At 40.1% G+C, this 17,068-nt stretch overlaps 1 protein-coding gene across 6 annotated transcripts in view; it reads left to right on the forward strand.

The window, feature by feature from the left end:
* Nucleotides 1–17,000, forward strand: part of LOC135692792 (filamin-A) — a 45,993-nt gene extending 28,993 nt beyond the window's left edge. For all 6 annotated transcript variants that reach the window (XM_065211092.2, XM_065211091.2, XM_065211094.2 and 3 more), the window contains 15 exons: nucleotides 1,792–2,006; nucleotides 2,271–2,582; nucleotides 2,881–3,076; nucleotides 3,447–3,923; nucleotides 4,332–4,522; nucleotides 4,723–5,212; nucleotides 6,610–6,786; nucleotides 7,132–7,425; nucleotides 8,030–8,245; nucleotides 8,606–8,773; nucleotides 9,343–11,588; nucleotides 11,745–12,062; nucleotides 12,260–13,097; nucleotides 13,337–13,464; nucleotides 14,594–17,000. In XM_065211092.2, the coding sequence (XP_065067164.1) occupies nucleotides 1,792–2,006; nucleotides 2,271–2,582; nucleotides 2,881–3,076; nucleotides 3,447–3,923; nucleotides 4,332–4,522; nucleotides 4,723–5,212; nucleotides 6,610–6,786; nucleotides 7,132–7,425; nucleotides 8,030–8,245; nucleotides 8,606–8,773; nucleotides 9,343–11,588; nucleotides 11,745–12,062; nucleotides 12,260–13,097; nucleotides 13,337–13,464; nucleotides 14,594–16,195 (7,868 nt within the window). In that variant the 3' untranslated portion in view covers nucleotides 16,196–17,000. The remainder of the gene's footprint in view (nucleotides 1–1,791; nucleotides 2,007–2,270; nucleotides 2,583–2,880; nucleotides 3,077–3,446; nucleotides 3,924–4,331; nucleotides 4,523–4,722; nucleotides 5,213–6,609; nucleotides 6,787–7,131; nucleotides 7,426–8,029; nucleotides 8,246–8,605; nucleotides 8,774–9,342; nucleotides 11,589–11,744; nucleotides 12,063–12,259; nucleotides 13,098–13,336; nucleotides 13,465–14,593) is intronic.
* Nucleotides 17,001–17,068: the final 68 nt, after the last annotated feature.

The following is a 17,068-nucleotide window of genomic DNA, read 5'->3' on the forward strand; positions in this document are numbered from 1 at the left end:
CCTATGGGCCTAGCGGATACTAAGCGCTTCGAGGGGTTAGTACGAATCTTGTCCGAAATTTAATGCTTTATTGATGAAAAACTGTCTGAATGGAGCCTGAAATGCGATACAATTTTCCTGGTTAGGAGGCTGCATCCCTCCCAGCCCCAGTGTCTCGTTTGCCTTTTGTTAAACGTGTGATTTTCATATGGTGGATGACGTCATTTCATGAATGTTGAACCAGAAATTTTTCATAACTTGTTGAATGTACCTGCAATATGATTTTGTTTTCTTATCAGCTGTTTTTACAACATACCTGGTCGTTACGGAACCAAAGTGTAAAAGATAATTTTCTTGCAAATGTTTTCCCTTATTTCCAAAACAGCGTCTATACAAGTTTCTGTAAACAGTTGAATCTTTAAAACGATTTATCGCAGTTTTTATAGACATTTGACATTCTAGTCAAATAAACGTTGTCTACTGCTGAAACTACGGCTACCTTTTGTCTGAATCATGCTAAACATTTGTCAATAAGGTTGAATTAAATTATTCTACTTTCCGACTATTTGCTTCTTGGAGTTTAATTTCTGGGAGACAGCGACACATCTGATTGTTGTCAATTGCTTACGTCTATCAACTTGGGACACCAGAAATTTTTTCCAGCCCCATACCCGGATGCCTCGCTTTTTTCACCAGTGTGGATTAAGAACCTTGCTGTTTGTTTTTCTGGTTACAATCGACGCACACCAGTGTTCTTTTTTAGCAGGTGGAAAAGTTTTCGTTAATGAATTCTTTCAGTTGATCTCTATCAAAGGCTGATATAACGGTTCAGAGGAGGTGGAGTTTCTTCTCACTGGAAAGCTCAGTTTGAGATTTAGTTTTATTATGCATCCAAATATCAAGGAGAGAGATATCACAGTGCATAAATGTAGTGGTGACTTTGTTTCTTCAATTTTCTGGGGTTATGGTTGAGGAAGATTAAAAAAGACAAAACAGCTTGGACACGTTTATGTTTTCGCAAGGATCTCAAAGAAAGTTCGACTGTAAACCCATGATTTAACGACAGACGTCTCCAAGGGCTGTTACTTGTATGGTTTGGGTCAAGGGTTGAAGCAATGATGTTATTCCCGCGTGTTGCTGATTTTTGACGTTTTCGTTTGCCCCTTAATGTTGCTGGTGATTTTCTAGGAAAAGCTTTAAAAGTTCGGAGTTTGTGTTGCAAAGTTATTCTAGAGCTGCAAATTTTTATCCTGTGCGATCATTTTATATCAAAAGACATGACAGAATGATTGATTTTTGTTGTCACGTGATAACATAATCAGCCTAGATTTCCGTATTAGCATGGACTCTTAGCCAAATCTCGTGACTAATGTGGTTTACTGACTTCTAATCACAATAAGGATGCACACTTACTTTCTCTCGGGTCAGGGATCTGGCACTAGTGTCGTCATCTTTGTGACATCCTAGTTCCGAAGTGGAAATGCCTTGCCCAGAGTTGAATGGGCATGGTTTAAATGATGTGATGAGAAGCACTAACCCTGGAGTGCATAGTACTGAATGTTTGCGTCAGTCAGATTTGTCGTTAACTGTTCTTGAGTGTGAGATGCCACCAGACTCTACAGTTTGCTACAGGCCGGAGGATGGAGGTAAAGTATTGGTGCATGTTTTTTGCCAAAGAAACTCTTCCCTCAGGTATTCTGCAGTCCCTGTCTGTTGTTGTAGCCTCCTCGAATAATGCGAATTGCTTTTTAGTACCTTTTAGGTGTTTACGTTACTTTAATGTTGACTTTAACGGAAAATGTCTCCTTTTAGGCCGCCCTGCAGAGTTTACCGTTTTTACACACAAGGCAGGCGGTGCTGGAAAAGTAGAGGTTATCTGCACAGACGAAGATGGCACCCCTGTGGAAGTTAAGATGAAGGACAATAGAGATGGCACTTACTCTGTCTCTTACATGCCAGTTAAACCAGGAACATACACTGTTACAATCAAGTTTGCCGCAGCCAACATCCCAAAGAGCCCGTACCAGGTACAAAGCAAATCTTTTTAGGGACTTGAAATGTATATGTTGCCAGTGAGGACGATATAAATCTTTATCGCTTTGAAACCTTTACTCATTCTTTTCTTTCGGCATAATATTTTGTTAGGCATTTATTTCACCGAAGCTGTCTGCTGTTAAGAAATGTTTTGCTGAGAGCGTTTCAAAATATCCCTGAAATTGTGTTTTTCCTCGATTCTTGCATAAGATAAAAATTATTCGTTCTATGGTTTTCATTTAAATGATTGTTCCTAGGTTCTCATCAAACCATACTGCGACCCAACCAAGGTCAAAGTGACCGGAGCTGGTCTTAAAGGCGGCAAAGCGAACAAACCAGCGAATTTCGAAATTGATGCTAGCAAAGCTGGTGAGGGTGGTATTGGCCTAACGATTGAAGGACCTGTTGAAGCTGACATCAAATGCGATGATCATGGAAATGGAACGTGTAGCGTGGAATACTTGCCAGTTGAAGATGGCGAATACACAATCAATGTACTCTTTGCAGATGTGCATGTACCCGGAAGCCCCTTCAAAGCCATAGTTAGCTCTGACTTTGATGCGTCCAAGGTAAGTTTTGTTTTTGTGTTTTTTTGGATTTATCTGGGAAGATTTTCAAATATCAGTGAGATCCATGTGTATAGGAATGTGTTGTGCTGTTTAGTGGGCATAGCAATGTCATATTGCTCAGGATAAGCTTAATAGTGAAAAGGAATAGTTACATAAAAGTGTATAAATCTCTATATCATAATTGGAGCAAAGAGAAGGGTTGGCTAAATTATATTCCAAATACAAAGTTTATAGCATAACTTTATTATGTTGGTACTGTAAATTTTGTTTATGACGTAACCATGATTTCAATTATTAGGTGAAAGCTACCGGCCCCGGACTTGAACCAGGTTGCAAAGCCGGCAGACGTCTACCAATCACAGTCGACAGCCGTAAAGCCGGAAAGGCCGCATTAAACGTGGTGGTCACTGATGAGGTTGGAAACCCTGTTGACGTTGAAATGAACGAACTCGAACCAGGTCTACATGAAGTATTCTACAGCCCAAAATCACCTGGTATATACTTTTGAAATTTCACCATCATCAATATTTTCAATTTATTGATATACTGTCCAGGCATTTGGCCTTATGACTCAACCAAGATGTTAGATTTCTGCACTTATAAATGTTATCATCCGGTGAAATATAGGAGCATGTTTGAAATACGATCATTAAGAGTGTTTGCCTTTGATTATGTTATCTTCGAAGGTGGCTTTAAACTTAAGTATGCTCATACTATCGTCTGAAGATTACTTAAATTATTCCACATGTATTTCTGTGGCATAGATTTAAGTCATTGCCCACTGTGAAAATTCATGATGTTTTACTTCTGTATTGCTAATGTCTTCTGTATTATTGAATTCATTAAAATCTCCGTGTTTCTCAGGCGAACACACAATCACAGTCACATTCGGTGGCAAGCCAATACCAAAAAGCCCCTTCAAAGTCAAGATCGAGCCAGCTGCTGATGCAAGCAAAGTCAAGGTATCTGGCCCAGGTATTAAACCAACTGGTATTAGAGCAGAGGAACCAACGTACATTGAGATTGATGCCTCTGAGGCAGGTGAAGGTAATGTTGATGTTAGTATCGAACCAGACAGCCGAAGAATGCCAAAGGTTGATGACATTGAGGTTAAAGAGGGAGACAAGCCAAACACTTACATTGTTACGTATGTACCACCAAAGAAGGGCAAATATACAATCACTATCAAGTTTGGTGGTGATGATGTGCCAAAGAGTCCATTCAAGATTGATGTCGAGCCAGGAATTGATGTGTCGCAATGCAAGGTTTACGGGCCTGGATTGGAAGAGGTTATCGTTGGACAAGAGTCATCGTTCACAGCTGAATGCCCCGAGGAAGCCGGTATGTTATAATGTTTGCAGATTCTTAGCAATCTTTTTTTAGTCCCGATTGGTTTTCTATATAACTTAACTGCTGTAACTAGAGATCCAAGAGAACCTTTTTGGTAGACATAAAAAGAACCCTTGATTAAATTGTTTACAAAACAAAGCAAGATTACGTCTTTGCCATATTCATTAAATTGGTTCAAGCCAGATATTTTCTTTTATTTGCTGGAGAATCCGTCGATAGTATTGCCCCTGGCTTTTACATAAGCAAATGATGTCTTGTATGTTATAGCATCTGGCAGTGCAGATTCGAACATTTCCGTTAGATTGCTTTCAGTATAAGTTCAGGAGGCATTGTTTCACTTTTACATGTTGCATTTGGCTTTGTAAATTGAATATCCTAAAACAACATTCCTTTGTAAAGGTCCTGGTAAACTGTCAGTCACAATTGAAAACCCTGACGGCTCCCAGACTGATGTCTTAGTCAAAGAAGGAAAGAAAGGTGTCTTCACTATAAGCTGGACAGCTAGCATGATCGGCAAACACAAGGTCGTTGTTAAGTTTGGAGGAAAAGAAGTTCCCGGAAGTCCATTTGCAGTCAGTGCATTGATGAAGGTAAGGTTCTTTTTTATATATAAAAGAAGAGCTAAATTCTATGTCAGAGTTTGAGAAAAATTTCGTTGGAATTATATTTTGAAAAGATGAAAAAGAAAATTTATAGGCCCAGATGCTTTGTAAAGAGGAAGAAAATCTGTTTTTGTGATATATTGCATTATCGAAAGATTAATAAACTTATTCCCATCATGACCTTTCAGGGTGACGCAAGCAAAGTCAAACTCTCTGGGCCAGGACTCGAGAAGGCAATCGTCGACAAGCCAAACGAATTTGTAATCAACACAAAGAACGCCGGTGCTGGAAATCTCGGTCTCGCAATTGAAGGCCCAGCTGAGGCAAAGATCACTTGCAAAGATAACGGTGATGGTACATGCACGGTTAGTTATATTCCAGTTGAACCCGGAGATCATGAGATCAACGTCCGATTTGCTGATGAACATGTGCCTGGAAGCCCTTTTGTTGTGCCAGCTTACTTGCCAGTAGATGCCAGCAAGGTTAAATGCAGCGGTGATGGTTTGAAGAAGAACGTCGACGCTAGCTTCCCACAAGAATTCATCATTGATGCCTCAAAGGCTGGAGATGCACCCCTGGAAGTGGAAATTACAGGACCGGACAGAAAGCCAAGAAAACCTGAGATCACAGACAACAAGGACGGTACTTACAAAGTGAAATATGTGCCAGATGTAGAAGGTAAGTTAAGTCCAAATTTCTTGTTGTTACTAAAATATTGTTTTTTCAGACTATTAACTCATAAAAAGGCGCTTTGCTGCAGTGCAGGCTCTACGAAAATTATCAAGCATAATTTCCATTTCGGACTAGACAAATGTTGCTTGCTAACGTTTAACCACATTGATACTCTTAGTTGAATAATTAATGCATCGGCTCATTTTTTAATAGATATACTTGATTAATCTATCATGAATTTTAAAAAATATGCTATTTCTTCACAAGTTTGCTTTTTATCATCCGATAATAGTTCCAGAGATTAGAATTAAGAAATACTTTTTGACAACTAAGCAAAGAAGCAAAGCAAATATATTTTGATATTAAAATAAAAATTTTGGTTTACTTCCGCAATATCTGAAAATGTTCATGCAGCGATTGAATTGTGTAGAATGAAGAATTCGTATTAATTCGAATTATAGTCATTTAATTTTCCCAATTCGAATTTTCTATGATGGAAATCTCTTTATTTTTTCACCATCACGGGCATCATAACGGACATTCTCAAAATGCACCTTAGTCCTAACTCGTTAGGCTCTATTTAAAAGCTCTTCATGTTTTGTGAACGTTAGAGTAGTAAAGCCTCTACTGCATTCATCAATGCTGAAGACCAATGATTCACAAAGAGACCATTCAGATCATTCTAATCGATTCTGTCAATCAGCGGCATTGTCTGGTTTCCCCAAATGCAGGTTATAAGTCATAAACATACAAGTATTTGTAGCTGAATCGAGCCACCCTTTGCATCCCGCGCTTCTGCCATTCTGGAGTTATGACAGGCCTGTCTTATATCCGTTTCTTCAGACAATCGCTTCACAGATGAATAAGTTTTATTTATCAGCTCCTAGTCAGCCTATTCAGTTGATGCATGTTGTACATGCATTGCCTTAGTATGATCTATCCTAGGCATGAGTCAGTTTGTAGAATTCTCTGTAGCGAATGCACACTTATCGGCCTTTGTAAACAATGAGGAAGTCACAGGAAAAGAAGGTGTTTAAATCACAAGAAAAAAAGGTTGTTAAATCACAAGAGAAAGGGGTTGTTAAGACACAGGAAAAGAGGGTTGTCAATTTACAAGAAAAAAGGGTCGTTAAGACACAGGAAAAGAGGGTTGTCAATTTACAAGAAAAAAGGGTCGTTAAGACGGACACTAAAGGTAAAAGAGGTGTAATGTAAAGTATTCATCGTGTTTTTTAGCGTTTGCACTCACGATATCTATCAAAATGTAACCGAATAAAATTTGGGCTGCTCCGAATTTATCAAAATACAAGCCAAGTTTTTTAGCTTTTGCTCTTGTTCGCATTTAGATTCCTATATCTGTGTATTTTTAGTTGTTCTTATTTAGCTATCCGTTTTTATCAAAGGTCGTTACACCATTGGTGTCAAGTATGGTGGAGATACAGTAGCTCAGTCTCCGTTCCGCGTACAGGCCAATCCGACCGGTGATGCATCAAAATGCAAGGTATCCGGACCAGGAGTGAAGAATCCAAGCGTTGGAAAACCTGCAAAGTTCGAGGTCGATGCCACGAAAGCAGGCAAAGGTATGAGTAGCGTCTAGCTATTGGCTTAGAATTGAAAATATCATACAATGTTTCCCAGAGGGGAGTTTAGTGGAAGGTCGTTGCAAAGTTTCGTCTTTTAAACTTATTTTTGGCTTTTATTCACAGATATCTTCTGACTTATTTTTGATGGTGTAATAAATATTTTTTCTCGCTGACTGATTCTTTTAGTAACATTTTAGATTGATTATCAATAGATATAGCAGTAGAAAGCAGTTATTACTAATTGCACAAATGATGATTGATTGATTTGATAGAGGATGAGCGATCGCAATGATTACGACTGATAGAAATGATTATGATTTGTTATTCGTTGCTATTTCATAGGTAATGTCACGCCAAAGGTTCGCAACCCAGTTGGGGATGAAATCCCATGTGAAGTCAAAGAAGTTGATGACAATGTGTATGCATGCTCATGGACACCGGAGGAGCCAGGAGATCACCTCGTTGATGTTAACTTCGGCGGCAGACCAGTCAACGGTTCACCATTCAAAGCCAAGGCGATCGATGGCCCTGATACCAGCCCAATCAACACTGATGATCTTGCCAGTCAACTCGCAGATGAACCTGTTGTTGATCTGCCAGTTGAGTCAGTCTTGGACTGCTCAGAACTCGAACCAGGTTTGTGACGTCATCGGTATCTTTTTATTTGGTAGTTTTTTATAATCAATAAACAAATTGCAATGAAAATCAGAATTTTTTATCATCGAAAGTTCGAGTTATCCAGAGTTTGTCTAAACAAAGATAATTATGAAGGGTAAATGTTTTTGTTTGGAATAAGATCTAGTTTATTGGCACTGAAAGTGCACTTTTTGTTGTTGCAAGAGACCTGTTAATAGAGTTGTTAAAACCTAAAAAGAATTCTCTTTAGTAACTCTATTTAAAGAAATTTACCCGTTTAGGTTGAGAAAGCAAGTAGAGTTCGCCCTGGGTTTAGTATTTCACATGTGAACAATTGCCCAAAGACAAATATTTTCTAGCCGTCGTTATCAAAGTAAATGCTGGTTGACTTTTCTCACGCAAGGGTCTCTCAGTCATTTAGAGAAAAAGCGTATACTCTAAAAATGATAAAAACATCCTGCACTTTAAGCCCCATGCAGGCGACTTATTGGGAATCATAATTGGTTTATCCTTTAGACAGTCAGCCATTTGTTCAAATAGAGGAGTTAATTATTTTAATAGAGGAGTCTTCAATATTTTTATCTATTTTGGATCTGTCATTCAGGAAAGTTGGAAGGACTTGTCACAACACCTTCTGGAAAGAAAGACAAAGTCAAGGTTAGTGACAATGGCGATGGTACCTATGATATTGAATATACACCAAAGGAACTCGGAGTTTATACCCTTGATGTCACTTACGAGAATGTACCAGTCCCAGGAAGTCCATTTAAGTTCAAGGTTGTCAAACCAGGACCAAGAAAGGTTAAAGTGCATGGTCCAGGTAAGAAAGAAACTCTTTCAGCTTTTTTCATTTTCTTATATACTTTTTGTTCATTTTCTTTCTTAGCATAATAAAATTAGAATCTCTTTCACTTGTTTTATGAAGCTGGTCAAGTTTTTTTTCGACTCCTAGTTTTACCCTTTTAAACCTTTTTTATTTGTCACTACCCCCCCCCCCCCTCATTTTCCTGCCTGTTTCTGCGTTTTTTAACATTCCATTGCAGGATTGAGTATTTTTCCGTTCACGGTATATATAGGTCACAGTTGTTAATTATTTAGAATATATATATTATCTTATATGGAAGAAAGCATTTGTATCGCCTGGAGCACTTCACTTAATTGCCATGCCTCTTATCTACAGGACTGAAGAAGGGTTACGTAAACAAGCCAAACGCATTTATTATTGATACAAAAGGAGCCGGACCGGGTGAGCTGTCGCTTGCTGTTGAAGGGCCCAGCAAGGCTGACTTCGAATGCATCGATAATGGCGATGGAACCTGCACTGCTACATACATTCCTAAAGAGCCAGGTAACATTAATTTTTTTTTCATAGTAGAGAAATTCAAGCTCTTTTATTTTGACTTCGAAATGAGTGCGCCTATGAGCTCTGTGAATCCATGACGCAATATAAGTGCTTTTATTATTATTTATTCTTATTACTATATACCTGCTACCCATAAACCAAAACGTAGCACACACCGTCGACTATGGAAATACAGTCGACTCCGGTTATAGTTGTATCAAATATCACTTTATATGGGGCTTGAATGATTAGTTGTGGATGTTTAAGTGACACCGAGCGTGACTCTTAAGTGCAGAGTTATTATAAGTGAATGAAAACATAGGCCACTTTTTGCCAAACCTCTAGGGTCAGAAACTTGTTTATTGGGGGAGAATGTACTGACAATCAGACCCAGTGTCATTTTTGAATAGACATCATTGAATGTTATTTTAGTGTTATCCTGGTGTATTTGAAAACTTAACGATACAGCTATCCGAGGTACGAAATTAATTGTACAGTTTTGTTATACAGTTGAAGTATCTTTGATATTTATATGAATAAAAAAATATTTATAAAGTTATTTTGATATCCATTAGGTACCTATGACATCTTCATCAGTTTCGCCAATGAAAGCATCCCTGATGCTCCAATCAAAGTGCAAGTTGTCGAGGAAGAGCCAATGCTTGAAGTTGGAAAGGAGGCTGAACTCAACATGGCTCCAGACGATGTTCGTGTTCCAAGTGACTTGCCTTCTCTCAGTGGTGTTTTGTCTTCCCCAAGAAAGGACACACCAATCGATCTTAAAGAGGGTCCAAACAAAACACTTAGTGCCAATTTCACACCAGTTGAAGCTGGACGAAACGATTTGCATTTGAAGAAAAAAGGGAAAGAGTTGCCCGGATGCCCAGTTCCTCTCCTTGTTCGTGACAAACCGGAGATCGGAAAGCCTTGCAAGATTCCTTTCGAGCTACCTGATGTTGACAGGAAGAAGGACATCAACAAACTCAAGGGTAGTCTTATCAGGCCAAACGGAAAGAAGGAACCTTTGGATGTTGATGTGACACCTGAAGGAGATATATCTGTAACTTTCACGCCCAACGAAGCAGGCAAGCACATAATCAATATCAAGAAAAACAAGAAGCACGTCGAAGAAAGCCCATACGTGATTATCGTGCCAGGTGAAGAATTGGCGCCAACTGCTTTGGTTGGTAGTCCATGTGATGTCAATCTCGACTTGCCAGATGTTGTTCTTCCAGATGACTTGAAAGATCTTAAAGCTACAGTTGAAAGACCAAATGGAGAGGAAGAACCTTGTGAGATGTCAGTCAACAAAGACAAGACTTTGGCTGTATCCTTCACCCCACGTGAGCCAGGTCTCCATCTTATCCACATCAAGAAGAAGCGTAGACCAGTCAAGGGAAGCCCATTCAAGGTTATGGTTGAACAAGCACCAAAACCAGTGAAAAACCCAACAGTTGGAAACCCATGTGATGTTAACTTCAGCCTTCCAGATGTCAACTTGCCTGAAGATTTCGAGCATCTTACTGCTGAACTCGAAAGGCCAACTGGTGCCACGGAACCAGTCGACCTCAAGCTTAATCCAGACAACAGTTTGTCTGTTAGCTTTGTTCCAACAGAACCAGGCATGCACCTTATCCACATAAAGAAGAGACGAAGACCAATTAAGGACAGTCCAATCAAGATCATGGTCGATGAAGCTCCAGAAGCTGAAAAAGCTCCCACTGTTGGAAACCCATGCGATGTTAACTTAGAACTGCCTGATATTGTATTGCCTGATGACCTGTCAGAAATCACAGCTATTCTCGAGCGGCCAACACTCATGAGAGAGAAGGTGCCAGTCAAGGCTAACCCGGACAACACTTTGGCAGTCTCATTTGTGCCTCAGGAAGCAGGTCTTCACCAAATCCACATCAAGAAGTCAAGGAAGCCAGTTAAGGGTAGCCCATTTAAGGTCATGGTTGAAGAAGCTGTCCCTGCAGAGAAACAGCCAACCGTAGGAAATCCATGTGATGTGAACTTGGAGTTGCCAAGTCTTAAGCTTCCAGATGACCTCAAGAAACTAAAGGCAACACTGACGAGACCAAACGGAAAGAAAGAGCCACTAGAATTAACAGCCAATCCAGACAATACTCTCGGAATGCATTTTATTCCAGAACAACCTGGCAAGCACATTATTGAAATTCTTAAGGACAGGCGTCCTGTGGAAGGAAGTCCTATTGAAATAATGGTTGTAGAAGAAGAACCATCAAAGAAGGAGCCTACAGTTGGTGATGAGTGTGCCCTTGATCTGGACATCCCCGGCCTAGACTTACCTGGTGATCTCAGCAGACTTAGTGCTACTTTGAAGAGGCCATCAAAGACAAAAGAAGAGCCAATTGATATTGAAGTAACACCAGAGAAAACCATCAGTGTCAAATTTGTTCCAACCGAGCCTGGAGAACATCTCATCAGTATCAAGAAGGATCGTAAACACGTACAAGGCAGTCCTTTCTCTGTCAATGTTGTTGGTGCCCCTATTTCAGAAGACATTGTCCCAGAAACTGAACAGGTCGCCGAGTCTGCCGCAGATTTCCCAGACTTTCCAGATTACCCTGAAGAGCAGACCAAACCAGCTGTCGGTGCTCCACATAATTCAAACTTCAAAGTACCAGGAATCAAGCTCCCTGATGATCTACCTTATCTCACTGCTGTTCTTGATAGACCTAATGGTGACAAAGAGCCTTTGGATGTCAAGCAAGGTCCAGATGAGACAATTGCAGTCTCATTCACACCTAAAGAATCTGGTGAGCATTTGCTGCACATTAAGAAGAATCGCAGAGAGGTATGTTTCGGTTAAGGATTTAAGGCAAAGTAGCTTCATATCTGTAGATGTTGCCATAAGCGGTAGAATAAATTGTGAAAACCTGTGCAGTAGAATAAATTTCAAAAAATGAGTTGATTGTGATTTGCTGACGGTGGATTTTTTATTGTATTTCAGGTTTCTGGCAGCCCGTTTGTTATCATAGTAGAAGGAATGGAACCAAAGAAATCACCTGCAGTTGGAACTCCATGTGACGTCAACCTTGTTTTGCCTGATATATCACTACCAAATGACCTCCCATACCTTAAAGCCAAATTGACACGTCCTAATGGCAAAACTGAGCCACTGAATCTTAGTGTGGGCCCAGACAATTCCCTGTCAATGAATTTCACGCCAACAGAAACAGGAAAACATGTTATTGATATCACAAAGAATGGAAAGCCTATCAAACAGAGTCCTATTATAATTCTTGTAGAGGAAGAAGAGAGACCAAAGGTAATTCATGATTTTGTTCTTGGTTACTTTTGCTTTTGTTTCTGAACATTGTTTGCCACCAAGCAATGACTCTTTAAATGGTAAAACTAAACATTACTTTATAGTTTTAATTTGTCAAACTATTTTTATACAGTTTTCACATTTTCTCAAATGACAGAAATTTTTCTATATAATAATCCATTTGATCCACTCTTTAGGTACCGACGGTTGGAAATGTGTGTGACGTTAACTTGGATATTGAAGGAATCCAGCTACCACGTGATCTTAAACACTTGAGTGCTACATTGAAGAGACCATCTGGAAAAGAGGAACCTATGGAGGTACGATGCAATGATGACAATACCTTGAACTTGTCGTTCACCCCCACAGAGCCAGGAGACCATTACGTCTATGTGAAGAAGGACGGTAAGAACGTTAATGGAAGCCCATTCTTAATTGCTGTAGAAATGTCAGAAGAACCAGAGCGAGCACCAACTGTTGGCAGTCCTTGTGATGTGGCTGTTGAGTTGCCTGATTTGCGTATACCCGAAGACCTTAAATTTTTGAAGTGTACACTTGAGAGACCAAATGGAAACACAGAACCACTTGAGCCCAAAGCCGGTCCAGACAATACACTGTCAGTCAATTTTGTACCCGAGGAACCAGGGAAACATCTTATCAACATAAAGAAGGACAGGAGGCATGTGAAGGGAAGCCCAATCGAGGTGATGGTTAAAGATGCTAAGCCAAGAAAGCCTGGCCAGCCTTGCGCTATTGGACTAGAAATTCCTGGAATTAGAATCCCTGAGGACCTGCGTTATTTGAAAGCAACCGTGACAAGTCCATCAGGAAAGGAAGAGCCTGCTGAATTGAAGGCAGGTCCTAACAACAGAACGATCGTGGTGTCATTTATGCCGAAAGAAGTTGGAAAGCACTTGTTGAACATCAAGAAGCGCGGTGAGCATGTACAGAACAGTCCATATGAGGTGATTGTGAAACCTGAAGATCTTCCCGTAACCAAACCTGATGCATCAAAGGTGAAAGTCAGAGGTGATGGTAAGTAGTTATTTTTTTTTATTTGGGAAATGCATTCAACATTTAGTTAATTTGTTTTTATTTTCAACATTAAGATCTACCGTTGTATCTTTGTAAGACCATACTTTATGTAAGCACATTTCGCGAGTAACCGCCAAATTTTTTTAACCTTGATCTAAATCTAAGTAGGCATTACATTAATGCAGATAATTATTGCAACATACACCTTTATTAATTCACGAGACTTCTCCTTTCTCTAGGCCTTAAAGGTGGCCCAGTCAATACACGTTTGGATTTCCTTGTTGACACTCGTGATGCTGGTTATGGAGGTCTAGGCCTATCCGTTGAAGGACCATCGAAGGTTGAGATCAACTGTGTTGACAACGAGGTAAAAATCTTTCTTCTAATAGCAATCTACTTTTAAATGTGTTTTTTATATCATTTTCATCTAGATTTTAATTAGTTTCTGATTTTTTACTGTACCGTCGTGTTGTATTAATTGCCCGCAACTCGCGCGCGATAGCGCGCGAGTGAAGGGCTTATAGTCTGCCCCGCGTATAAGTAGCATATGGAATCTTCAGTTCATGTTGTCAGCACTTTGTCAGCAGATTTTGTCACTTTTTTGCTGCCATGACAACTGTCAATCAATTTCATTGTCAATCAATCGGCTTTGTCGAGGACGTCGTTAATCGCCACCTCTTTGTGCGGAAGGAAATTATCTTCGGAGCGTTGCTCTGCCAAGACTCTGCTAAAGGCCTTCGGTTTTTTTGGCACGAAAACGGTGCTGCATCACAGCTCGGTTCTCCGCAATGGATGGAAGTTTTCATTCGAAGTTTTGGGAAACAAAACCAGTCGGATGCCACACCTTTCTCCCAAAAACTCGAGACCGTACGAGCAAAAGTTATGATTGTCATGATTATCGCCTGTACATCGCTGTACGAATCCTTTATCGCAATCGATTTTAGGTGTACCCGTTCTATCACGTGTCCATTTTGCATACGTCTTTGTTTACTTCTCGAAAACGAAAAATAAATGTCAAACCCTCGAAAAACTTAATGATTTTCAAAAGGGCGTTGGACTAAAATCAAAAGCAAACTGGACACCAAAAATTCTTGATAAAAAGAATAGTTTAGCATCAACTAGAGCAGCTGTTTTTATAAAATTGTGAAGACCCAAGATGGTGTCTTCTTCGAATGTCCTGACCTAAATATTCAAAACAATCATTATCAAGGAACTAATTGTTTGCGGGCAGTACTAGCAAGAGCTATTTCTAGTTTAGCATGGCAATCGTGATAATTTATAGTTGTTTTATCAATGACTTTGACATCACGTCACCTAGAATTGTTCTGCCCTTTTTGTACTTCATGTAGAAGTTTAAAAGTTTCTTGACACATTGAAACTCAATATTGCTAAAATTGAGTACTACATATATGTGAGATGCGTAAGAACTCTTCCTTAACTACTTGTTAATGATTCCACACTTGAAAAGAAATTAAATCATTTCTGCTTTGCTTTAGGATGGAACATGCACTGTCGACTTTACACCTGACGAGGCTGGCACATACAACATAAATGTCACCTATGCTGATGAGCATATTCCAGGAAGTCCTTTCAAGTGTGTTGTCACTGGCGACAAAGGTAGAAGGCGAAGGCCCGTAGAAGAAGATATCTCTGCAGTTGAACAAGGAGTTGAGGAAAGTGCGCCAGATTCATACAGTGACATACTTGCATTCCCAAGCACAAAAGCCCCGCAGGATTTCGTAATCAAATTCTCGGGAACCGGAGAACTAAACGCAACAGTGACAAGGCCATCTGGAGTGGAAGATCCTGCTGATGTTATGGAAGCTGGACGGGATCAGTACACGATCCGATTCATTCCACGAGAAACCGGAGAACACAAGGTAAACGTGAAGCACAGAGGAAGACACATTCCTGGTTCTCCATTCAAAGTGTATGTTGATGCCCCATCAGGTGGTGCCAAAGCCTGCAAAGCATTTGGACTAGGTCTCACAAAAGCTGTTGCCGGAGAGCCATGTAAATTCACAGTCAATACCAAGGATGCAGGACCAGGAGGTCTGGCTGTTGCCGTTGAAGGACCAGCTAAAGCTGATATTCAATGCCATGACAACGGAGATGGCACATGCGACATAACATGGTACCCAGTTGAGCCTGGAGAGTACACTGTGCATATCAGGTTTGCTGATGAACCAATCCCTGATAGTCCTTTCACAGTCAACGTCGTTGCTCCTGGAGAAGGTGCGGCAATGAGCATGGCCAAGTTCAAGGAACAGGTTCTCAGAGTTGGACAACAAGCAAGCTTTGCAGTTCGTATGAAAGGAAAGGACGGGAAATTAACAGCCTCAGTCCAATCACCGTCAGGCGCTGAATTAGAATGCTCTGTTGTTGAGATAGAAAAGGATAACTTCGCTGTGAGGTTTGTTCCAAAGGAGCTTGGCGAACACAGAGTCAATGTTTTCTTGGATGGTCATCACATTCCTGGCAGTCCGTTTAAAGTACGAGTAGGAGGCATTGATGGAGATCCAAGCAAAGTCAGAGCCTACGGTCCAGGTCTTAGAGCCGGTGTTGTAAACCTGGAAGCCGAATTTACTGTCAACGCCCTCGACGCGGGCTCAGGTGCGCTTGCCTTGTCTATTGATGGACCAGCAAAGGTTAAGATGAACTGCATGGAACAAGACGATGGAACCTACAAAGTGACGTACAGACCAACGATAGCTGGAAGTTACGAAATCAGCATCCGGTTCGCAGGACAGCACATCCCTGGCAGTGCATACAAAGTCATAATTGCTGCATCAGAAGATGCCATTGATGCAGCAAACATCCCAGATGCAAGTAAGTGCACATCACGTGGAGATGGGTTAAAGAGAGCATACATAAACGAGGTTGCCTCCTTCACAGTCAATGCCAGCCAAGCTGGAAGAGGTGCAATCATGGTGGGTGTCGAAGGACCTGTCATCCCAGCAAGGCAGATTTTTGTTAAGCACACAGGGGGCGGTGTCTACTCTGTTGAGTACATACTCGAGGAAAAAGGTGACTACGTATTGAGAGTTCTATGGGGTGGCTTCGATATCCCTGGATCGCCTTTCCATATTAAAGTCTAGACATTCGGGATATTTGAATTACTCGCGAACTTAGCAAAATTTTCTACAATTTTCGAAGACAATCGTTTTTGGACACTAATTCGGACTGTATTCACTTGTAGTAAATGACTTAGAGTTGATTTCTGTAAAATCAAATTTTTAAGCGCCTTTTTTGTGGTCAAACAAACCAATTGTCTTTTTTATAACAATTTGTTGTTTTCAAAACTTTTAAACGGCATGCCCCACGATATTGGTATGCATGTTACCCAAAATTTTGTGCCTTCCTGCAGAGTACACGATAATTTAACACTTAAAAGCTCCAATTGGATGGATGTCAAATATGCTTTTTGATTGCAAACATGGTTGCATACGTGTTCCCCTAACTCCGAGGAAAGCATTTCTCTTTGAAGTATTTTCATCTGTATTAGTATTATTATAAGCCCCAGTGCATTAAGCCCCAGTGCTTTTTTGTGGCAATTTCCAGATTTTGGACGGAAATAAACATTTTGAAACCGCAGCATATTTGTTGAAAATATGAAGATGTCGTTTGAGTTGCTTTGTTTTTGCTTGATTTTGAGATTAATCTGATATCTCTCATTATTCTATCTAGCACGTCATTATTTATTTAATTCTTGCTCATATCTGTGGCACTTGATATTTTTGCTTGCAACGCGAATATAAATTTCTAAACGCAACGTTTTCTTATTTAGTAATTAGTGCGCCCATTCGATAGATATGGATAATAACTGGTGTATATAGATGACAGATTTTTTGTAACCTTTGCTTTTCATTGTCCTTATCTCTTTAATAAGTAGAGAACCTGAAATTTGAGTGCTTTTTATCTTTGACTTTCTGCTTTGATCCACGGCCGCATTTTAATCCTTTAGTGTTATG

The sequence above is a fragment of the Rhopilema esculentum genome, chromosome 3 (genome assembly GCF_057945365.1).
Source record: "Rhopilema esculentum isolate cy_ngs chromosome 3, ASM5794536v1, whole genome shotgun sequence".
NCBI lineage: Eukaryota > Metazoa > Cnidaria > Scyphozoa > Rhizostomeae > Rhizostomatidae > Rhopilema > Rhopilema esculentum.